We start from the raw sequence: 24,589 nt of genomic DNA, 5'->3' as shown, positions 1-24,589 counted from the left end.
GTGTGTGTACGTGGGGCTGGGGTGCTAGGCAGCACAGGGGTGCAGACCCATAAGAGCTGTATGAGGGCAGTGATGTGCTGACTCCTGATGAGATGGGCTGGGATAAATCAGCGAGGTTAACGACTGAACAGGGAAATCCTGCTGGGAAACACATCCTTGACCTTATTACGCAGCCGCTGGGGGCTCCAGCTCAATCTGCTTGGGCAGAGCGGAGAATTTCTATTTGTATGGCGTCCTACATGTTATAATGACGGGTTTGTATTTTATTAAAGCAGAGCTACTAGCGTCTGGGACAGAGGGACGAGGGTGTTTACTGTCTTGGTGGTGCTGAGACCAGGCTCAGCGCAGATCTGGAGCCGGGGCCAGGGTGCTGGGCACAGCCGGAGCAATACGGGACAGGCGGGGGCTGAGAGCCCGCAGCCCCTGGGAATTACAGAGAGGGCTCATGTTTAGCATCACTGTTTTCAAGTAGCCATAAAAAGAAATGTTTGTAACATTTCAGGGCCTGAGCGGGAATACTGGCTCCATTGAAATCAGCAGCATAACTCCCCCTGAATTCCACACGGGCAAGGTTTAGTTCTCTTGGCATGAAGGCTCTCAGGGTTTTTGATTTCCTTGCTGCGACTGTCTTTACTAGAGCTACAAGCATCAGTCATGTGCATTAAATGGGGATAGATAAACAAGAAAAACTAAAAATTATAAGAAGAAAGTCTGCAGCTGCATCTAGCATAGATTGTTCTCATTTATGTATTTCCTTTGCTGCTCTCATCCAAATCAGGATGAACAAAGAATTCTCTGAGATGCGATTTATGTAATCACAAGGAACCCAAAATGCTGGTTTTTACTGAAAATTCTCAGCCTGGCATTTTCCATCATCTCTGCTAAAAGGAAATCAATGTCTCCAGTTTGGATGTTTCCCAGGGAATTTTGTTTCCATATCTGAAAGCATCTCGTGTTCACAAAGCCACTAACGAGTAAATGTGATCAGAATGGCATTGATTTAAATTTGGGTAAATAGCAAGCCTTGGGGAGGGGTGCAGGGCCTGATAGTTGGGTTCACTTGGGTTTCTGTTCATATCTGCTTGATATTTTTACTTTAGGAAAGCAGAAAAAGACTGTATGTTCCTGAAAGAGAGGTGAAAAAAAAAACCCAAACCTTTTGAAATGTGTTACTATTTATTAATATCCCTCAGCAGACTCAGCACTTCCGCACAAGGGGCGTACTGCTCACCAGCCTTGCCCTCTGACCACCTCTCCCAGTTAACCTTCTCCCTTATCAATGTCTTTCCAGCAGAAGATGCTGGAATACCTTTGGATGGGAGCATCTGCAGGATGACGGCACGGTGGCACGGGGCCGCAGCCGCGACGAGCTCACCGGTCCGCGGCACCCGGCACCGGCACGCCCGAGCCCGGCTGTCACCGGCACGCTGGTCACGACCGTGCTTGGCAGGAACACGGGCCACGTCAAAGCACGCTGCTGCCATTCAGCTCCAAAACGAGCTCTAAATCTCCTTCTAGGCTGGGACAAAGCTTTCTCCGGCTGGATGCTGGCAGCTCTGGAGAAAAGCCAGGTCCTGGCCAGGAACGGAGGCGGCAGCCGGCAGGCAAAGCCCGCAGGCAGGGAGCTGGCAGCAGCAGGGTCGTTATTTCCAGGATGCGTGAATCCTGGCGAAATCAAAGGGAAGCCTTCATCAGCTGAAGCGTGTCAGCCGCATCCTTCAGGAGGAGCGGATTGAGGCAGAAGGAGGCTGTGATCACCGTAAGCGGCGCTGGCAGGCTCGCACACTGTCGCCAGGCACCCCGCAGCACGTCCTGGCAAGAAACGATGGTCGCCTTTTGCAAGAAACGATGGTCGCCTTTTGCAAGAAACGATGGTCACCCTTCGCTGCCGCACACCTCCTTGCTGTCTGTAGGAGTCTGGCCAGCGTTTCGGGTGGTGTGGGTGGTCATCAGTGGGGCAGCAGGGTGGTTTGAGGAGGTTTTAAGCCGCTGCTGGGAGCAGCGCATCGAGCCATTAGGCTGCATGACGCCCTCAAACACTCGGCGAGTGACTGATTAAATACGGCTTAGAAATACCGTAGTTCATCAAGCCTTCAGTGGCTACGCAGTGAAGAGCTATTTAACTATTTAGAAAGCGTCACTGTAAGTTGAATGTACTGGTAACTAATACGTGTGTCATAAATGTGTCATTTTATGCCGGTGGGAGTTACATGAAGTATATGCTGTTTCTGATGTCTCACTGTAGGCAGCTAGACCAACAACTTTAAAATAAACCTCTTCAAGAAAATTGGTTATTTGTATCGAGTGCCCTCAATTTTCAGCTTGAGCCAATATTTACCTATTCAATCAGACCGGAGTTAAAATAAAGACTGACTGATAAGTATTTGTTTAAAATCCAGAAGCCCTCCACTTTTCTTTCTTTCTTATCTCAGTTTTCTCGACTATCAGCTTGCTGTCACTAATTGCCACACCTCATCACTTTTCCACTAGAAAGCAGCCTGGGACTGATAAGAACCAAATATTTGGAAATCTGAGCTTTATTTGTTAAAAAATACACCTATTCTGGGGGAGACGTGAAGAGTCCCCCCCCCGAGCATCCCCTGCAGGACTGCCGGTCCCTGTGCCGGGCCACGCCACGTACCAGCGGCACCGACCTCTGCTTTAAGTTAATGGTGAAATGTCACTTGACACCCGTAGGGTCCAGACTTCGCGTGGAAAGGGATGTAGGGGATCACGGGGGGGGGGTCACTTTGTGCACACCGGGGTGGAGGTGGATTTACTGCTCCTGCCGCTTGCGGAGGGGGAAGAGCATCACGAGAACCTGGTGCGTGCTCCCAGGGGATGCTCCCATCGCCATCCCACCCCCCCCAACCCGCCACGGGGCTGGCTGACATCCTTCTTTCTGCTACGTTTCTCTGCCCAGGTGATATACCGAGCCCTGTCACCGCCTTTCGCCGCAGAAGACCCGTACAGCGCGGAAGCCCAGGCGCAGCTGAAGATCACCAACCTGCGGGTACGGTTGCTGGAGCGGCAGGGTTGCCCATGCCTCCCGGCCATCCCGACCCCCCGGTCCCCACAGCCCCCGCCGCCCCTGCACTACGCTATCTACGACTTCATCGTGAAGGGCAGCTGCTTCTGCAACGGCCACGCTGACCACTGCGTCCCCGTCGCCGGATTCAAGCCCGTCAAGGCGGCTGGTGTTTTCCATGTGGTATGTACACACGCGCTCAAAAACGGCTGCACTGCAGGGAAGCGGAGTTTTTAAAAACAGTAGGGGTGGTATCGAGTATGGTATACGTCCAAGTATGCGGTATTTGACGTGTGATGCCCTGAATTCCAAGCACAGTGAGCAAAAGCGGTCTTTACAAAGGAGGTGGTCTCCATGTTGGGCTGAAGTGCTGGGCTTCCCTTGTGCCTTGGTGTGCCTTGGTCCACCAGGACTCTCATCCTTCAGGGGTGCTCCACAGTCGTTTATTTATTTATTTCAGTTGGATCCTTAAAAAAAAATTAAAATTGCTGAGTCCCTTCTTCCCCCAAATGCTAACTTGCAATAACACAATATCTAAAAGATAATAAATGCAGTGCATCTTGATGACAAAGACGGAGGAGAGCTTCTCCGGAGGTACTAGGCATCTTGTGATTGCCATTGCTTCTGGATATTGGGTTGGGTCCTGAACTGAGGGCCCAGAGAGCTGGGTCTTGGCTCTCACTTCCAGGCTTTCTATTGCACTTTGCAATACCTTCCTTCTCCAGATGAAAACCCTGTGCTCCAGTTTTGAGCAGCTGATACATTGGGTGCCTGTGGCATGGCATGCCTGCACCTTGCTGCTTTGGGGACACTCGCCGCCCCTAACACATCTTGTCCTTTCTACCCATCTTGGCTGGCTCTGAAAATCCTGGCTTTGCTGGCAGAGGAGCAGTAGGGAAAGCCAGGGCAGTCAAACATATTGTGCTGAATAATGTTAGAAAGGGAAAGATCATAAAAAACCCATAAGGCAGTTACTCGAGGTAAGGAGGTCTGGCATCTGTCCAGCTCTTCGGGGAACTCTCATTTCACTTAAATTATGGTCTCAGACATGAAGCAGACAGCACGTTTCCCTTCTAATACAGCTAGTCTTGCAACATCTTGAAAATATACCAATTTGAAAGCGTGCAGCGCTATGATTGATAAGGCTTTTTCAAGTAGCACTGCTCTGCTTTCCACAGATGTTCCCTGAGCGAAAGTCTTTGCAATGAGCTGTTTGCTCAGGATTGTTTCGGTGGGATACAATTGCACAGGAGCGTGCCCTGAGAGTTGTAACAGGGCCTGCAGCCAAATATGCCTCCAGTATAGCCTATGGAAACCATGGTGCGCAGGTAACAGGTGGTGCTGTGGGAAGGAATCAAGTGCCAAAATCGCACTGAAAACCAAAGCAAGAAATAGCAACAAGCCCCCACGCCAGCCCCGAGGGGATGGGAAATTCAACTCCGGTTCTAAAAGTGTATGTGGCAGGAGTCCCAAAGGTGACTTTTCTGCAGTCAGGCTGACTCATTTTACTGTGCCTTACAGCTTTTTCTGCATGTCCCATAAGGGACGTGCCCGTGTAGGGGTGACATAGCCCCATGGTTTGCAGGGAGGGTCAGGGAATGGTAAGATGTTTCCTCTCCCAATACCACTTTTTCCATCATAGGACCAGGGCAGCTGGGGCTGAGCCCAGTCCATGCCAGGCTCCTGCCTGGCACGAGGCTGCTGCAATTTGGGGACTGCGGTGGCACCCCACTTGTGCATACCAGGCTGGGGTTTGCCGGTGCGTTGCTTCAAGGTGGGAAAAGAGGATTATTTGCAAGATGATAGCAAGACGTGTGTGTGTGAATGAACAGAAAAGGGATGAAGGATTGCGGGGTCTGTGGCTGCTTAGCTGGGAGAAGGCAGAGAAACTTCCAAAAAGGGAGTGGGATTTCAGAGAGGGAGGATTTTTGTACATTAATCTGAAAAAATCACATTAAAGCTAATTCTGAAGAATTATGGTCAGTCATTCAAGTGTGAGATGGGGACTTCAGTCTTGTCTTTATGTAACTGTACCTACATTGGGTTTTAGCAGAACCTTCAGTGTAAAACCAAGGACAGCAAAAGCTGGGAAACACATTACCATTTCACAATATGATTATAAAGTCTGGCTCTGTTTTTATGCTTGTTTAGACCCGACCACTCCTGAAGAATATCCCCTAAGTTAGAGAGTTAACATCAAAATTTAAACAAGTTTAAGATCCTTAGAAAAAAACAAACAAAACTTTTCCCAAAAAAGTATGTGCAAGTTTTTTTAACTTGGTCTTAGCCCACAGGCAAAATCCTAACTGCAGGCTTAGTTTCAGTCCCTGCTTGGCCAGCGGAATACCCGGACATGATATATTTGTTTTTCTCTTGGGCTGCTCTGGGCAGTAAGCCAGGGTGTCCTGGCAGCACTGGGCATAGCTACCAGGTCTCGGGCAGATCTCTCAAAGCGTCCAGAAGCATTTCAGCCACCTCACCCAGAGATCTGACAAAGCCTCGTAGGGATGTGGGGATGCTGGTGGCTGCTGCTCGGGGAGGTTTGGTGCAGGGACCTGACCCGAGGGGGCCAGGATGCTCCACTCAGCCTGGGACATCGTCCCAGCTCACTGCCGCAGGATTCCTCCCATCGGATGCAATTTTCTTCTCGAGGGCTGGGCCATCATGTGCTGAGAAGGCTAGGGTTTTGAAGGTAAATATTCTGAGTGGCTGAAGGGAGGCTAAGTCCAGCTTGGCCATGAGATAATACTGACCTGGGACATCCTCGGGGTGTCGGGGTGGGATGCCAACAGGGTGGCTCCGTGGACAAACTGGAGCTCCTTCTACCCCAGCAGAAGCAGCTCGAGCTCCGTTCACTGGGGTGGGATAACCTCCTTTGTGATCCCTCTAAGTTGAGTCAAAGCAAAGGTGGACTTCACAGAGTCCAAACATTCACTGTGAGAAAAAAATACTTCACATTAGCCCCAACAGCAAAAAGCAATAGCCAGGGCCTGATAAGAGAGGAGGTTCGTTTCTGTGTGCTCACCACCATCCAGCTGCAAAACTCTCCGTGATGCTCCGCTCTGTGGTGGTCGCTGTGTGGGTACCACAGAGCAAAGCTTGCCAGCAATTCCTAATGGAGAAATGAATTGATGTAGGAATGCTCTGGGTTCGTTTGAGCATCAGAAATGCCGTGTCAGCCTTTAGGTGAATTCTGAATATACAGGTAGGCTCCTGATCTAGGGGAGGGTATCTCTCCATGAGCTGCAGGGGAAGACTGCAGGGAAGACCTGGCTGCCTTCCAGTGATGGCAAGGGCTGCTCCTCATGGGTAGTGTGATCCTGACGGTCCCTTGTTATACACTTGTGTGCAACAGACAGCTGTCAGGGTGACACAGATACACTTCCTTCTCTTCCCTGCTCCTCCCAAATTTATTCAAAGGGTTCCTACCCAAAGCTCATCAACAACAGCCCAGGAAAAAATGTGCGTGGACAAACGCACCTCACACCACACCATGCAAAGCAGTTGGGTCGGTTTGTGAGCTGCATTACATAGTGAACCACCAATGCGAGTAGAGAAATGGATTTATATACACAGGAGATCCCTCCTCATCTTCAGTGGCCGTGAGAAGACTGTTTCTTCCACTGATCTGTAGCTTAGGAGCTTCTCACCCCTTGCCAGTACCTCTGCACATGGAGCCATTGCCAAGCTTGCTCGGCCCCTTACCAGCTAAAGCATCCCCATGGCCTGCTTGCAACTATGGCAAGGTCGTGGAAGAGGAGATCAGCCTGGAGATAAGTAGGATCTTGCAATTTAGGACTCCGAAATGGGGAAAGCAAACCCAGAGGTACCTCACCTGGCCTGTGCAGTTCTGTCTCAAGGTGAGGGCAGGAGTTCATCCATCTTAGAGACTCCTTGGCCCTCCCTGACTGCAGAACCCTGCAACAGCTAAGTGGTCTTCATGGTTGGCCTGCCTTACCAGTCTCTTACAGGGCCGTGTCCTTGCTGGGGCTTCCTGCTCTTACCCCTGTCAGATGAGATCCCACTATCAACTGATGACTTCATTATCTCATTGACAATCCAATATTATCAACTATCTAACGGTGCCAGCTCTGCCCTTCCTTTCCCCTCCTGCACTCCCGCTAGTGCAGCCCTGTCTGCACGTCTTTCACCTGCATTGAACAGAGTAAGAACAAATTAAGTGATCTGGTTTTGTTCATCCTCTTGGTCTCTTTTTCCCCTAATGACAATTTTAATAACACGATACAGCAGCTATCTTTGCTCTGAAGAAAGGAAGTGGGAAACTAGAACTTAGGGATGAAGAATCTTCAGTGGACTTAAAATATGTGCCCAAAGTGGTTTGGTGTGGTGCTGCTGCCATACCAAAATGGTACTGCTGCAGTTACACTTATACACTTCTTCAGTAGTCCAAGGTTCTGTGTCAGTGTAAGTCAAGGACTTTTCCAGGAACTGTGCTTTATTTTCCAGGCTGAACAGACAAACCAGCTCCAGAACCTGATCAGTGAATGCAGCTGAACTTGATTTCTGGCAGCTGCCTGACAATTACACACCAAACCCCAGCTATACCTCCCCTAATTTTAGGCATGCATTTGATGTACCCAAGTGAGCCAGCTGATCTCCCCAGGTTCCTTCCAGAGTTACGAAGGGATGGGGGGATACAGTATGGTTGGGATCCTGGGTAAACTGAGCTACCGTGCTAAAGCACTTTGGTATAGTCAGGCAGGGTGAATATTCCTCCCCCTTCCCATGTGGCCAACCCAGCGGCTGTTATAAATTGCTATCGTGCTACTGACATCAAAAGATGCTGAAGGTCTTCTCCAGCAGCACTGACAGAAGCCTATTGTACAAGGAATTAAAAAAACCCACCAGACAGCCCCCACACCCTGGACAACAAGCTTTGTATTCTTTCACAAGAACAAGATAGGATATGAGAATTTTCTCATGCATAAATTTGGTTGTCTGGTGCTTTGGGAAAGAATACCTCCCTGCGTGCTGACAGCAGCCAGTAGGCATTGTTTCTAAAATTGGCACAGGGGCTCGAACGCAACACAGTTTAAAAGCTATCGTTAAAGACCCAGCATGAGTGTCGTGATTTTCCTTTAGGCTGATATCAAGCCCATTTTCCATGAAAGTAAAAAAAAAAGAAGAAAAAATAGAGAAAATACAATTTTAGCAGTTCCAAGAAAGAAACTCTATTAAAAGCAGTTGCTCCTCCCAACTATTTAGCCTATTTACGCTATCAGGTCTTTGGGACATTGATTTTCTTTTAGTGTGTGTTTGTGTTGGACTCTATATAGTGGGTGAGTTCTTGCAATATAAATCAATTCATAACAGGTGACTGAAAGCATTTTTCCCTCGACGCAGCATTTCTTTCTCACTGCGGAACATGATAAATAGGGGGAAAAGTATTTTATAGGATTCGACTGAAGAAAAAACCCTATGTATTTGCAATCTGAAAGGAAGCACTGGAAGGTTATAATTCAGTAACAAAAGGCCCTGGAAGGAAGCATGCCCTAGCAACTGTCTTTGTATAGAGAAATCAGTCGCTCATTTATCTTACAGAAGTCAACTTTTGTAACACTGTTTGCATTGTGCCCTCTAATGACTGACGTTGCGACGGGGCTGTCGAGCTAAGAAGGGAAACAGTGTGAAAGTGAACTGGGATGTAAAGACCCCGTGACAAAATGAAAAATGGTATGAGAGGGCTTTGCCGCTTAAATGAGTCAAGAGCCGTGTGAATGCTTAAAGGGGTGAGACGTACTGGGAATTGTGTTTGTGTACTTAGTGATGCTCCAGAATGACCCAAGTGGGTACGCCTTACAGTTAAATGTAAGTCGAGGTGAATGAAAAGGGAGGAAAAAATGTCCTCTTTCCCTTGTCGATGCATGGGGGTCACATTCTGCCTTCAGAAAGGTGCTGAGATGCCAGAGAAATCCCCGAGGCTGGGTATATCATTTCCCCACTCTGCCCGGGGTCCCAGCAGAGCTGCTGGGCTGGTTTCTCGGCCCCAGTGCCCAGCTGCTCTGTGGCACCACGGGGAATTTACAGGGCACCGCAGCCTTGCATCTGGCCGTCCTACAGCTCTTACAAGCATTCATTTTGCCCGGTGTGGACAGTCTGTTGGCTGTTTTTCACCTGCTGCCACTTCTGGTTTACTTCTATTACCCCTTCTTCTTGTCCTGTCTTTCTCCTATTTTCAGCTGTCATGGTATTTCTTCATAACTAAAAAAAAAAAAAAAAATACCTGTCTGCCTATGGGCTGCAAGAAAGGGCTTGCTAATATTCACCTTCTTTTGGTGTTTGCAACGCATAAAAATCTTTTCTGTCATGCTGGAATTACGTAGAAGAAAAAAGAGATTTTCTTCAATGGGATAAAGCTAGGATGGAGAGATTTTCTTAAAGCAGAGCTGTTTTGGGGGGTAATCATTATAATGCTGTTGAAAGAGAATAAATACATCAGCCCAAGGCAAGGTTTTTGAAGCACTTAGGTCCAACTTTCATTACATTTTGGGGAAAGAAGGTATTAACTAAACAGTTACACTGAGAAACAAGTTATTGAAGACCCCGTTTCCCTCCTCTCGCTCGGTTAAGACTGGCCATTTAGCAGTTTAGCTTGTTTGTTAGTGGGTCTGTGCCCCGCTCTGCCTGGCTGAGAGGGGTCAGGGCCACCGTGGGACCTGGGGCGACCTCAGAAAGGCAGAGTTTTCTCGGGGTCCAGCCCATTTGAGTAGCACCGCTGTAAAGGCTTGGCACTGCCAGAATTGAGAACCCTGCTGCCTTTTCCAAAGCTTGCTCCGAAAGACAGGAGCTTGTTGCATCCCGTACCTCTGTGGGTGCTCACCCAGATGTGAATCCTGCTGGGATTACGAGTCCCAAGCCCCACAGCGAGCGAGGACACACAGGTTTGGGAAGCGTGGGGGACAGCCTGGGCTACAGAACAGTCATCCCAGCCCACGCCAAGGTGAGCAGAGGTGGGGTGCAGGATCCAAACTGGGATCTGGGCTTGGGAGAGAGCATCTGGTGAAGACACTACTGCATCTGGTTGGGATAAACCCTGGAGAAAAGGAGACTGCAAAGGAGGACCCTTATGATAAGGGCTGGGAAGACGGGGTTCCTTCTGACCCAGGCTGCGACAGCACCCACCGAGTCAGCTGGGGAGCCCAAACCTACGGACCTCCGTGCTGGTCCTGCGCTCGCCTTTACGCAGAAGTCAGAATCGCACTGTTCTGTTATTTTTTAAGCTTTTCAGCCAGACCATTCATTTCCTTCTCCCCGGGGTCATCGTACTTTCACAAGCAATCAATACCAGGAGCATCGTGTCCCGCTGTGCCTCAGGGTCTATCTAACACCAGCTGGCTCAATTTGCACCATCTCCGAATTTGGCTCTTTTGCAGCACTCCTTGCCACAGCGTCTGAGAGCCCTCAAGCCTGCCGTTGCTGCAGCAGTTTTTCAAGTTTATAAAACCTCTTTCTTTAGGATTCACATGCAGATTAACATTAATAAGTTGGCGCACAGCTATTTAGGGGTTTGCTTACTAGCTCTGCATGCCAAATTAATGGCTACACGTCAGGTTCTTGGGTACCCATCCTCTTCTGTTGTATTTTCACCCACCTCCCCCTATTCTGGCAACACTCTATTATACAGTACTTGGGCTTTCAGAAAATGCAAGCTCTTACGCCTTGGGACCGTGAATGCTCCTCAGCAGGGAGTTTTGCCTCACTCGCTGTTGGTGTCTTGGGATGCTTAATCCTTTGAGAGTTTCTTAGGTGCTGCTGAGTTTCAGAGTCGTACATTATTAATGCTGAGCAGCTGCTGGCTGATTGATTGAGTCCCCACTGATGCTTTGTGCGGCTTTGGCAAGGGGGACGCTGAATTTGAGGGGAGAGGCTGTAGGCTGCGGGCACAGGCAGGGGGAGCACGCGTCCCCGCAGTAATCCCAAGAGTCCCCGTGTCTGAGACATACCCCTGTTTGCAAGTCTTCTCCCGTGTCCTTCTGACTTTGGCATCACGATTACCAAAGCACCAAGGGACCACCCGGGTTTTGACCATGGCACCCTCTGGCTCCCTCAGGTCACCTTCCCCTCCTGATCACGGACATCCCAGGTCTGGTGGGTCCCTCTACCCTAAAAGCTGGGACAGGCCTGTGAGGAACAAGCTGAAGGATTTCTCTGGCCACAGATGTGGTTCAGGCTACTACAACCTGTTTAGTTTAGCCCTAACCACTCAATCACCAAAGGGCTTGCAAGAAAGCCCTACGAAAAATGACATCAAAGAGTTAGGGCTCCATCAAAACCACCAGAAGATGACCACGCGACCAATACAGGTTTAACCAATTTCTGTTTTCATGCAGCTGGATGCTTTTAAATGTGTGTGAAGTAGCTCTGTAACATTGGTTTGTGCACAGACTTTGCCTAAAAAATATATGAGAGAGACAAATTTTATTGAAGAGTGATCATTTAGGAAAGCAAGGCATCTGAGAGTTTGAAGAATGTTTTGTAGGTGGTAGCAAAAATGAAAATATGAAAACACAAGACGCCCTTTGAGAACTAAATATTCCCTCTGCAAATTTGTTTTGTTTCTTTTCTGTATTTGCTTCTCATTCTTTTCAAACATTAGCCCATATTTAAGCATATATCAATCTGATAAGCCAGACAGACCAACTAGTATCTGTGGTGAGACCAAGTGATATCTGTGATGAGGCCAAATAGCACAGAAAGCGATATTATCTTAGTATTTGTGCTTTAGCTTAGATGCTTGCGCATTCCGTCTGATTCCATCCGTATCTGTCCATTGCTTACGCAGTCCAGTTGCTGCACTGAATTTTGCTTATTCCTGCTTTGATGAGTCAGACATTTTAATAAGGCAGGAAAGTATCCTTTGAAAAGTTTTTGGAAGATTTTGCTATTTGCATTGCTGCTGAAAAGTCTTTTAAGGCCTTTCAAGGTCAGTTTTGAAGTTTCTGTACCTGTTACATCTGACCCCTCTGAGATAGCAGCTGAAATCTATTCATTAAAAATAAATAAATCAGGAAGTCATCATCAGCCAGGCGTGTATGTGGGGGGGGAGCGTGTGTGTGTGTGTGGACCTACGTAACAAGCAGGAACTGTTTACAACATGGTCAAGTTCCTCTTCTGTTTTGTTTAATGTTCAGGTTTTTCACAGGAACCTTTTTCGTGGCAGGTCTCGGCAGCAAGTCATACAGTTAGGAACAGCACACTTGTAAAACCACAAGTTAAACAGAGTGGAAGGCAGCATTTTTCCAGCAGCAGTTAAAGCCATGCCCCAGCTCCGTTGCCGGATCACCAGGCATCCCGACCGCCCTGCGTCTCTCCCGATGCCGAAAGCAGCCGGTGGCTGGTGCAGCTCCCCAGCTCCGTCGGTTTTATGGCAACCCGCGGCACGAGCGCTGGGCCTCGCTGGCAGGGCGAGCTGAGGTCTCTGGCTCGTTACTGAGCAGCAGGAGAAGCCGAGCCGTGCTCAGTTTATTGCTTTTCTTTCTCCATCACTTTCCCTGTGACTGGTGAAGGAAGGGGCACCAGCGTGGCGAGGCACCGCTCAGCTCGTTTTCCAGCAAATGCAGGATGCCGGTCATGCCTCAAGGCTGGCCATGCATCAGGTAGCTGGAGAGTCTTGCAGCTGAAATGCTTTTAATAAAACTGTATTTAAAAGCAAAACATCGAGCAGAGTAAAGCCGCAAGCACAGGCAGCCACCAAAATAGCTACGGTAGGTAGATGCCCACCATGGTCCATGGGAAAAGGCAGGGCCTTCAGCCTTGCCACAGAACCATGCTGCTTCAGAGCTTGATTTCATCGCATCTAAGGGCTGCCGGGCTGCTCTTGCCCTCTGGCTACGTTCTGTTTTCTTTGCATTTGCCAACAGCGTGAGTAATGCCAGCGGCTGAGAGGGCAGCTGGCACAAAGCGTGCTACGCTGGCTTTTCATCTCTAATTACCCCCTTACACCAGGCTGTCTAGCTGTTAAATTATCTGTCACGAACATATCCGAGTATAGTCATTCCTGGTCCTTGTGCTATCCTTGGTTCTTCCTTTGCGGGGCAAAAAATCCGCCTAGGATGAGTAGATATCTGTGTTTCAGGGGCTTGAATTTCTTTTTTCTTCTTCTTAGTTATGTTGGTGATGGCTGGGCACACAGAGCTGGGTGCTCAGGTTGTGGGTGCTATTCCTGCAGTACTGCAAAGGTGTATTCATGTTTAGGAGGGAGAAAAATAGAAAGGTTTTACAGTGCTTCCCAAGGATGCTTTGAATATTGGCTTTTTTAAATCTCTCCTGGAAATTCATGCTGCAGCTGGAAACTCTGCTAAAGATCCTTTTAGATCTCAAAAAAATTAAAAAAGGTATGATTATACAATACCATGACATGCAGATCCACAAATACTAATCTAATTGAAAGCGTAACCGCAGAATATTTCCCTGGACATCAAAGCAGACGTCACACGAGCCCTCTTTCTAGTCTATGTAATAGCATGTAGCTGGTGCGGTATCTCCTGTACATGGGTATTGCTCGTGCCCTGGAGACTCTTTGGGCTTTGCTGTGGGTGATCCTTGCTCTCTTCCCCCTCCTAGGTCCATGGGAAATGCATGTGCAAGCACAACACGGCCGGGTCCCACTGCCAGCACTGCGCCCCGCTCTACAATGACCAGCCTTGGCAGGCTGCCGACGGCAAAACCGGAGAACCCAAAGAGTGTCAATGTAAGTAGCCAGCCAGGAAAAGTGTTTTGCAGAGCCTGTGCCGGAGTGGAACGGTTCCTCCTTGGGTGCCTTTCTCGGGTGTTTTCAAGAGGCAGCAGATACTGGGGTGGTGGGTAGGTGCTTGCGAAGCGGTTCAGAGAGCGGAGACCCAATGCCACGCTCCTGCCCAGCGCCCACCGGGCATTCGTACGGCAGGGACGGTCCTGTTTGTGCAGCCCCTCACTTGGAAATCCTCACGAGATCGTGTTGTCCGGTTTGGCCTTTCTCTGGGACCCAAGCGCATCTCCTTGAGAGATGGTCTTCTGCTGCGGGCAGGCTGCGGCCGGCCAAGCTGCCTTGGAGGTGACGGTGGGCCGGAGTTGTCCCCTCCACGGGCACCGCTGACAAACTCGTTTGCGGGAGGAATGGCCTTCTGCTGCTGGACGTGGGCTCTGCTCGGCCGCGGGCTGTGGGGAGGTTTGAGGATTACTTCTGCGGTGCCGGGGAGGGATGCTCGGGGGGAGCGCGGGCTGCAGGGGATCACAGGGATCACAGGGCGACCTGCTTCAGTAACTAGGAGTCTAGCCAGAAGGGTGCTGAGGATTAACCACAGCATCCCAGGAAGGTTTGCAGGCATGCCGAGTGCTGTCCTGCCGTGGGTGCGAAGCTATCGACACTTAAGCTAGCACCAGCCTGCCTATGCGGGCTGCGGTCACCTGTACTGGAAATAAAAGCGTTAAATAAATTATTTTTTCTTAAATGTCACCTCTAGAGGTTGGGAAGCATGGGTGAAAACGTGATGATACTTGATGCATTTGAATGAATAACAGGTTCATAGGCCAGGTCTCCCACTCCAAAGCGTGGTTTGGGTTTTTGTGTCTCTTTTCTATAAATCAACATCTTTCACTGCCTTAACGAGTCTTGCTGTTCCCTTTCGCTTTGTCTCAGCGTGCAAGTGTAACGGGCATGCCGATACTTGTCATTTTGACATGGATGCGTGGCTGGCATCGGGCAATCGCAGCGGTGGCATCTGTGACAACTGTCAGCACAACACGGAGGGGCAGCACTGCCAGCGCTGCAAGCCGGGCTTCTACCGCGACCTCAGGAAGCCTTTCTCTGCCCCAGATGCCTGCAAACGTAAGTCAGCCACCTTTTACCAGTAAGATGCTTCTCAGCTGGGAGGGTGTCAAAGGAAAGGTGAGATCTTGAGGCTCCTCCTTGGAGCAACCTTCTTGCTTCAGCCAAGGATGGGGAGATCTCAATTCCCTTTTTGATGCTGTTTGCAAAAAGCAATGGTGCGGTTTGCAGGGCGAAAGCCTGCAGATGCTGTTGACAAATCTGTCCCAAGGATCCCCGTAGCCTGGGGGCAGGGGAAGAGAGATGATTCATTGACTTCTCCTACTATTTTTGGAGAGTAAAAGCTGCATCATGTCTGCCAGTTCTCCTTCTTTGGCGATTGCCGCAACCTCAGAAGCGGGGTGCCCCAGCCAACTGCAGGGTGCAGCTGGTACATAGCATCGCCCACCGGCGCGTGTTCGCAGCAGCAGCAGGTGGGCATGGAGGGAGAGACGGGAACACGAGCTGAGTGATATTCCAGAAGATGTGACACTAAGGAGGCCAGGCCAAAGGCAATGACTCGGCCACATGTGAAATTAAATATTTCCCAAGCAAAAGCAGCGATCCAAAAGCCACGCTCCCCAGGGACCACTGTGAGGATGGTGACTCACCGTGGGGGACTCCGGATCCCCAAACCACGCTGAGCACTTTGCACTGGTCAGCTAAATATAGAGTGCAGGCATGCTTTCTGCTCTGAACCTCCAGCCACCCACCGGCTTCACCAGCTTTCTCCTCACTGACCCCAATCTGGAGGAGAACCTTCATGGGTGGAAGAAAAAAATCCAACAGACACCCTACTTGTGTCATTTGAGGGGACACTGAGCACATCTCTCTCCTCCAAAGGAGAATTATCTGCGTTTAAAGGAAGAGAAACTCTTCTGGGGTGGGGAGCTGCACCCGGGAGGGTGCGTGCGGTCTCATTTTTGTCTGCCGCTTTTGTCCCATGCTTTTGCTGCACATCACCCTCGTGAGACTGCCGGCGTCCCTGCCAGCCTGTCACTGAAGTTCTCCTCCTCTCCACCTTTAACTCGTTGCAAGGAGGAGCAGCAACAGCTGAACTGCCTGTTTTACAGCCCTAATTCTCTTTATGAAAATAGAATTGACCACAATTCTCCGTTACTTGTGTAAATAATTATTTCACTGCTGTAGTATGTACACAAATTTGTTTTTTTAACCAGTGAATTTAATGACTTTTTAAAGTTCCTTTAGCTACTTGTGTACATGGAAGTTCCAAGTCTCCTTCTCTGAAACATCAGATACTTTCCCTCCATAATTATTGTCAGAACTTAGGCAACGAACTTTTGGTTTGGAGTCTCATTAGTAAAAAGACAGGTTTAAATCTTGCACTTAGACCCAAAGCAGGGGCTTGAGAGTTTTTTTCTAACTAACTCATGGATTCAGCCTTGCTGATTTAAAAAAAACAATTGGATTAATTGACTCCTGCTAGATAACACAGGATGAATGACTGAAATAAATTCTGTACGGGACTCTCAAGCCCTGCAACATGCTTTTACTGGGGTTGCGCTAGGATTTCAATTCCTGATGCTCTTTACGTGCCAGCTCCCATCAGGGAAGAGCGTGCATTTTTCCAAGGCCATTGAAGCCAAGTCAAGCTTTGGCACTGATTTGAGTGCAGTCTTCTGGAAACCTAAAAATAACACCCTTCACCTTGGAAGTGGTAGGAGTGGCCGCCATCTCCTGTGACATCTCATGCAGCCCATCGAGGAGATGGAGTTTCACAAGGGACCCGTCGTAGGATTCTCCTGATGCCAAAACGCCCGGTGCAAATCCTGTGGCCATTTGGAGGGTCAGAGACAAAGTCAAATGGGACGTCCTGGGCTGGCCAGCATGGAACCTCCTTCCTTGCAAAACCAGATGGAAACAGAGGTCTCGGGACTTATTGCTGCAAAACAGCCACAACTCGAAGGGAAGGCTGCCAACAGCGTGTGTGTGCCTGTGTGCAAGTTAGACCGGCGCTAATGAAGTCAGGCGTTACGCCACGTCATTAGCTATATGTTAGCCAAATCCCAGGACACTCCACTGAACAGTTTCTCCCAGCCTTTCTGGGCAGGAGGAAGCTGTGGCGATGAGATGATTAATGGGTATTTTTGTTGACATATGCCGGTGCTCAGTCCTCTCGGCTTTCTGCATTCATCTCTAAATCACTGGCCCGTGGCATTCCACTTTCCACATTTTTCCCCCCTAAAAAGTGTGCCTGACATAAAGACTATAAATTTGTTTCCGTTACTCTCTAATGCAACAGTCCAGCCTCTTTATGGACCGCTCTGTACTCATGAACTCTGGTATTTAAAGGCCAAAGGTAGCATATATTTGAGAAGAACTGTAAGATAGCCTTGAGTACAGTGAGGAATGTGTACATTTATTTACCTTCTGCATTAAGTACATCTACTTCGTTGCTCTTTTTTTTTTTGGTATTTATGATTTACAGAACACGAAGTACTCAAGGATCTCAGGGAGACAACTTTCCCCAGCATAAACTGGGTTCCGTAAAAATATCAGGGTTATCTGGATGCTTTCCTTTCAGAGATCCTATTGCCACAAACACGGATCATTTCTTTCTGGGCTTTGCAAACCCTCACAAACGCTCTCCTCCCTAAGACCCCTTCACCGTTTTCCTTCTGGTCTCCTGCTGCCGGGGCTGCTCCCCGCACCCAGGGACCCGGCATCTCACAGCAGCTTACAGGGCCGTAGCAAATGACTAATGACTGTTAAATTAAATTATATAAGACCGATTACAGCCTATGCCTGGCACATTTCCAAGGACCGTGCCACGGTCTGCAATAACGAGGAACGTGCGTGGTGCCCTGTTATTCTTTCCGGGAAAGCCATAGCGTTGCCTGCTTGCTTCTGGCTCAAGGCACGGTTATTGCTCAACCGCAGAGTAGCACTGAAAATTTGAAAATACCAAGGTCAAAGTAAATAAAGGAGTTGTTAAGCCATAATCTTTAAGGACACTTTAAAGGTTCTTGTAGGCAAAGAGTGTATATAATATTTGCTCAGGAGTAGGTGTGTACCCGATAAATGAGACGTTCTGCCGTTTAAAACAGCAATCTGATAACTCCTTCCCCCCCACCCTACCTATCGGTCCTTTTCATTATATCCTTCATGAATTTTTAAGCCTCAGCTACAGTATAATTGCAGACAATAAATCGGGTTTTATAATTGCCAAGTTTATTTTTGCTTTTCAACTGTAGGTTTTTGAGGGTAAATATTTGTCATTTCCAAAGGTTAGCTGGCAGCTGAAGAAACCACAACAGTATCACCAGTCCAGGGCGGGGAAATCCAGCTCCGCTGGAGTCCCCTCGCTGGGTTTCGATCCCAGTCAGCACATGGGACACCGGGACAGGCGGCTGTTAATTCCTACGTGCGTGGAAGTCACGTGCAAAATATTGCTATGTAGTGCAGGGTGGTAAATCAGCGTTTTAATGATGCTGCTTACAAATGGAAAAGAAAGCAAAAAGATCAAGCTTGTGGAAGGTTTCTCTTGGTCCCAGGCTCGCGGTGCCCAGGCAGCCCTTCTCCCACTGGAGCTCCCTTGGCTGTGGAAGCCCCAGGTGGGGTGGCCGCGGCACACGAGACGGGGACTGTCCCCAAACCTCGCACTGAGGGTCTCGCCCGTGTATCCACCGCGAAGTGCCATCCAACGCTGTCTGTAGCTGCTTTCTCTGCTGCTTGGCTGCTCCTCTCACCTTCCTGGAGGTGGATCTCCTACTACCTGTGCTACAACGAGGTGCAGACTGGGGTGGAAGGAGGAAAATGGGGTCTAAAACCAACGCTCAGCGCAGCAGCCCAGGAGGGAGCAGTAGCTGCAGCTGCTGCGTGTCGTATAATTAGTCCTGCAGCCCTTTTCTTCCTGCCGTTGCCATAGTATGGAAGCACTTGGTCCTGTTTTCATGCATTTCTTTCAAAATCGGTCCAACGCGCTCCCATCTGAGCTCTGGAGTCTCATTTCTGTGCTCGGTGCATAGTGATGTGGCTGCACTTTATGGCTCAGCACATTCCTGCTGCAGCACGTCACAAATATTTATCCTGTTGTAAATTTGCCACAAAAATCATCCAGATTAACACCACTTAGTGTCACCTTGGGCCTGCACCCGAGGTGCAAGCCCAAAAACCTTCAAATCGCCGGCCGCCGATGCAAGGCAGGTCGACACCTTGGTAGCTCATATGGGAGCAGCCAGGAGGGACGGAATCCGTGGAGATGGGCGGGCAGCCCTTATAAAAATGACCAACCTTTACAAGACATCTCTTTGCTGCTTTTATTAAAAAGTATAGCCAGCTACATTCTCATTTTTAATTGCCTATGAGCTTGCTGCTGTATTTTGCATAACAGCCTTTGTAAATTTAATATGCTTGCCTCACCACGGTGTTGCCACTGCCATTAAATTTTCCATTAGGAAAAAAATTGTGTGAAAGCATTGTCTAAAACATAAAAAGCTCCAGCCCCAGTAGGGTTGGGTGTAAAACTCAGCTGAAACGTGACCGAAACAGGACCAAATCTCTCTCTGAGCAGTGGGTTTAGCTCACTGACCGCAGGAGAATAGAAGAGCTTTAAGTGCTTAATATTTCCCCTGAAGGGGCTGAGGAATGCCAGAAATACCCACCACATCTAGTAGGAAAAGAGAGCATTTGGCTACATGTGTCAGGTGTAAAACACTTCACAGACTTCAGGAGAAAGGTATGCGAGTCTCAGTGAGCGCTGTTGAAAACTATGCTATTAAAGGTACCAGAGTTCACTGCCTGCAGCTAGTTATGCAGTTTGTGGAGAGGCTTTCTAATCTTTTAATTTTATATAATTATATTTACTTGGGAATGGAAGGGGTGGGGAAAATTTGGGGATTACTTTGGCAAAGATTTTGGAATCGTAGTCGCCTCTAAGTTAACTGCCAATATTAATCTATCCTTTAATATTTTGAAACAACACTCCAGGTATGTCAAATCCCTGAAACCACAAAAATGTTGTCAGAGCAAAATTAAATATATGTGCACAGCAATAAGTATTTTAAGAGAGAGAAAGGCTGTGTTGCCTGCAGTGGCTTTGCTGCTTTATTGCCTTCACAGTTGCAAAATAAAAATACTCGTATTAGAATTTGGTGAAAATTTTCCCTCCAAATGAAATTTTCTCAGGAATTCTGATTTTTAGATAAATGGAGTTTTATACAAAAGTCTTTCAGCAGGGAATTTTTTCCCATAATGCACAAGGCTGACTATAACACGTCCTGGTCAGAGAACCAAATCCTCAGGGAAGGAGAGCACGAGTGACCCAGCTACTGGTCCTGCAGGGCACCACGTTGCCTGCTGGCCAGGCCAAATGGTCAGAGACTTTTGATAACTGTATTTCTGATCTTTGAAAAGATTAAAGCCTTTGGGGGAAAAAAGATTGTAGTCTTGCAATAGACACAAATTATATTTATGCAAAAGAAGTAGGCAAGGAAAACTTCATACCACCTATTTTAGGGCACCCTTTCTGATTTGTGAGAATGGCCATTTCTCCCAGTGTGTCCCAGTACACTTCCAGTCCATCATTCTGCTGCAAGGGACTGTGCGGGTGGAAAAAATTGCAGCCGGTGTTTCTGACACACACTCCGCAAACCTGTGTCCCAGGGTATATGCAAGAGCATATCTCTGAGCCGTTGCTGTCCCCATTCTTTTTTTTTAATGTTTTGAAATGAGGGCTTTAAAAGAAAATCAGACAGAGACAGAGGGCTACTTTTTGCTCAGCCTCCACTTTAATTATAATGACTGTTCTGAGGGGTTTTTTTAACCTCCTGGATGCAAGACAGTTGTTATTACTTTAGAAAGCAATTACGGTGTGATTCATTTTTGCAATGAAGCACCCACAGCTGCTTAAACATCATTGTAAGCCATGCACGTCCCCGGGTACTTGGCTGGACTGGAGTCCAGATGCTATAAGGAAAGTAATAAAGGCCTGTTTGGCAAAACATAACACGAAACCAGGCTAGGTTGACTAATTAAGAAAGCTCATAGAAGTTAAAGTCATACAGTCTCTAAAGGGAGATTCTGGTCAGATTTATATGAGCGAGAGGGGAAAAAAAATAAAGCCCAGAAACATCACTGTCCCTAGGCAGAGCGGATGTTTCACAGGCATCTCCCGCGCCTTCATCCCGCAGAGTTTTTCAGAGTTTTTGCACTCACAGGTGCTCTCCCTGCCCCCGTCCCGCCATGTCCCCCACAGCTTGCTCCTGCCACCCCCTGGGATCGGCCGCGCTCCCCTTGGGTCCCCGCACCTTCTGCGACCCCAGCACCGGTGACTGTCCCTGCAAACCCGGTGTGGCCGGACCCCGCTGCGACCGCTGCCTCCCCGGCTACTGGGGCTTCGGTACCTACGGCTGCCGACCCTGCGACTGCGCCCGTACCTGCGACCCCCGCACCGGCGACTGCCGCAGCAGTGGGTGAGTTGGGGGGGGTCCTGGCCACCCCCTTTCCCAGCCTCGCCATACCCCGGGATCCCAGGGAAGGTGCTGTGCTGAGCCTATTTGTGCTGGAAAATAGCTGTCGTATGAAATATTTGGGGTTTGGTAGGGTCAGCAACTGGGGATAGAGCAGCGGGTGAGGCTGCGGTTTGCCTGGGTGCCTGGCACACCGCGGCAGGGCATTGGTGATGTTGGATTATTGGCTCTGGGTGCTGGTGTTAATGTATCGGGTGTTCGCCATAAACTTCACAGTTCCTTTCTCTCCACGAGCAAAATATGGGCCTCAGGGACATCTGAACGAGAGGAGACCAAAGGCTTGGTATCGTGGCTGTTGCAACTCAGCTTGCATTGCATGTGTGGGACTTAGAGTCAAGCTCTGACTTCTAGAAGACAGCACACTTTAATAATACCCCACTGTCCTGATCTTATATGTTGCTTTTTTTTACCACACTGGGGATATTTAGAGCATATATATCCCTATAATGTATTTTAAACCCCAAATGGATTCACGACCCATTCTGACAACCCTCAGCCTGTTCACTTTCCAAAACCGCCCCTTGCATTCGACGTCACTTGCAGCCACGTCGTGCCCAGAGGACAGGTTGATATTAGCCCTGCTTTCCACCAGCTCCAGGAGGAGGGCTGACCATCTCCCTTTCCCCCCCTGACAGCTCGGACATGACCTGGCACAACGAAGCACCTCCTTTCCAGGCGATCCTCAACGAAAGCGAGCCCGCCTGGGGCTGGGAGGACGAGCAGGGCTTCTCGGCGCTCCGGCACTCTGGTAGGACGGCGGTTTCACCCGTGTTTCCCTGCCCCATCCCTCCCTCCAGCAGCCAGTGCATATACCATCTTCTCCACCGGCTTGTAATTAGTGCCCTGGCAATTGCAGGAGGGGGTGGATATTCCCCCATTAACATCCCGTGTGACCACCTCCTTCTCCTCCACCAGCCGGAGGAGCCTTACGGCTTGTCCCATCAACGCGAGGACACGCAAACCCTTTAGGCAGATGCTCCATCCTAAAAGCCTGCGCCCAGTGTTCAGCTGTCAGTAAGGCAGGAGTTGTCTGCCTGAATTTGCAGTCCCAGCTGTGTATTTCAAGGCTGAATACTGTCCTGTTTTACTTGGCCATCATGTTTTAAACATGTCTTTGTATTCACTAGAACTACTACATGGTGGACAAACCAGCAACGTTATTTAGAGGGTGGGGTGTGCCACTTCACTGGCAGGTATTTTGGAAATATAGAATTTATTTCCCCGATACCCACAACAATTTTGGCATCAATCGCAGCTCACGATTCAATCTGAGATGGCCTAGCATTTCAGCTACGGCTTCAGCTGGGGAAATTATTTCCTTCCAGTTCCCCCAGTCTGGAGGAGGCGGGTACTGCGTGAGGGTGCTGCGAGGCAGGTCGGCCCCACGGCACAGCCTCGAGCGATAAGGCGATAATAATTGCCTTGCAATCCCTGCATGCAAGCAGGCAAGCGTTATTTCCTCCATTTTTCAGAAAGCAGCATGATAAAAATCTCGAAGATACAATAATTGAGTTAATTGAGGGGAAAGCTCCATCATTTGTCTGGGCAACTTCATTTTAAACGTAAATAAGTATATCGTGTTATTCTTTGTTCTAAGATCACGGAAGTCATTAATCTGCCTTAACCTCTGCAACATTTCCTTTTAAAATTTTGTCTGGTACATTACGGTGTGGAAAATACCATGGGGAACAACATCAGTGTTATTTGCATCCCAAGGCAAAATAATACGGCCTTTGTTTCCCTTCTCTTCAAATTGTAAACAAGGAATAATTGCCCTTGGACTAAGATTGTATATTCAGCCTGGATCTGAAAATAGGGCTTTTTTTGCACGGGGCTTGGTGACCATGTGAAAACCTCTGGCAGGTCTCAGGCTCTGCCCGCGAATGCTCCTGTCTTTTAAGTCCAATCCACAGCCGTTTGCGTCCTTCTCTTTCCCCAGGTAAATGCGAATGTAAAGAGCAAGTTTTAGGAAATCGCAAGGTCTTCTGTGGGATGAAGTACACCTACGGTGAGTTGTGGGGTAAGATGTCAGGGGTGTAAAGGGAGGTGCTGCGAGGCCATGCAAGCGTGTAACCATGGGCTACATAGTCTAAGGGCAGATCTTTGACCTTTCCAAAATGTATACATATCATGGTGCCAAGTCAAGGTGGATGAAGCCTCTTGCTCTGTTACCCACCTCTCTTGCTACCAAAATACCCTTGTGCCAAAATCACGGGAGGACGAGAGCTGGAAGTGTCCCTGAGAGGTTATTTAGGTCCAAGACAGGCTGTAAAGCACTGTTACCAAACACCGAAACTCTGTCTGTAGACCAGGTGCCCCAAGCACAGTCTAGAAATCACTAAATCTGAATTACACTGAATTCCGCTGGGAACTTCCCCCTGTCAACAAAGTTCAGCTGTTGCAATGGGGTGATGTATGTTGTCTACGTGTCTACTGGATTTAAATGAACGAGAGGAGGCACTTTGTTTCCCACACAAGACCTCTCTGGTGTGTGCCAGTGAACCTCCTCCTTCATACCGCAGCAGAGCAAGGAATGCTCTGCGTAGCACTCCCTTCCTTCACGGTCTTCCAGGGGTTTCTTGCACCTGTTTCATCTCACACTGAAGTTGAAAATGCACAGGGAGATAACCCATACCTCTGCAGGCTGCAGAGCAACCCACAAAGGGAAGTTCAAGTGGCCGCCAGCTGTTGAAGTACAGCCCTGGCTTAGCGATATTAGGAAAAAATCTGATTCTGCTTTGCTTTGCTCCCTGGCCGCAATAGTGAATGTGTTTAATGTTGCAAAAGATAAGAAATAAATTTAAAAAAACATCACAAAAAAAACTGAGTTCATAAATCTTATCTAGAGTGCACTCAGGCTTCCCACCATTTCATCACTCAACATGCAAAGGTGTCAGCTAAGCTGGAGAGAGATGAATTATGGAGCTCATCACGAGCTTCAGGAGGCCGTGCTGTAGGAGGAGAGGTTCTCCTGAGCCTTCTGGTGTGCAGTGCTGAATAAAGCACCACGATCCGGTGATACCTACCAGTGTAGGCATCGGCACGGTCATGGGGAGGCTCCCGCGTGGGACCCGAGCCCTGAGCCTCCACCATCCATGGGCTCAGCAGGTGGGATACCAGGCAGCGGCAGTGTGCCTGCAGGTATCTGTGAGCTCAAAATTCTCCGTGTTTTGCCTCAGTCCCCACCAACGTCTCGGCCTCCACCGCTGCATTTGGATTTGGCCCTTCTGCAAAGCGGGAATGCTCACCAGGGTGGGATGAGGG

The 24,589-nt window shown here is 48.9% G+C and overlaps 1 protein-coding gene across 1 annotated transcript in view; it reads left to right on the top strand.

Annotated features, from left to right (window-relative positions):
* NTN4 (netrin 4) overlaps window positions 1–24,589 on the top strand; it is a 43,910-nt gene that overhangs the window by 15,253 nt on the left and 4,068 nt on the right. The window contains exons 3-8 of the mRNA XM_010561982.1: window positions 2,924–3,211; window positions 13,613–13,739; window positions 14,667–14,855; window positions 21,052–21,268; window positions 21,961–22,073; window positions 23,265–23,333. Coding sequence (XP_010560284.1) covers window positions 2,924–3,211; window positions 13,613–13,739; window positions 14,667–14,855; window positions 21,052–21,268; window positions 21,961–22,073; window positions 23,265–23,333 — 1,003 coding nt within the window. The remainder of the gene's footprint in view (window positions 1–2,923; window positions 3,212–13,612; window positions 13,740–14,666; window positions 14,856–21,051; window positions 21,269–21,960; window positions 22,074–23,264; window positions 23,334–24,589) is intronic.

Source organism: Haliaeetus leucocephalus, unplaced genomic scaffold (assembly GCF_000737465.1).
Source record: "Haliaeetus leucocephalus isolate CR32 unplaced genomic scaffold, Haliaeetus_leucocephalus-4.0 Scaffold151, whole genome shotgun sequence".
In the NCBI taxonomy this organism is placed as follows: domain Eukaryota; kingdom Metazoa; phylum Chordata; class Aves; order Accipitriformes; family Accipitridae; genus Haliaeetus; species Haliaeetus leucocephalus.
The sequence above is the reverse complement of the archived record's forward strand: the minus strand, read 5'-3'. Positions and strand labels throughout refer to the sequence as shown.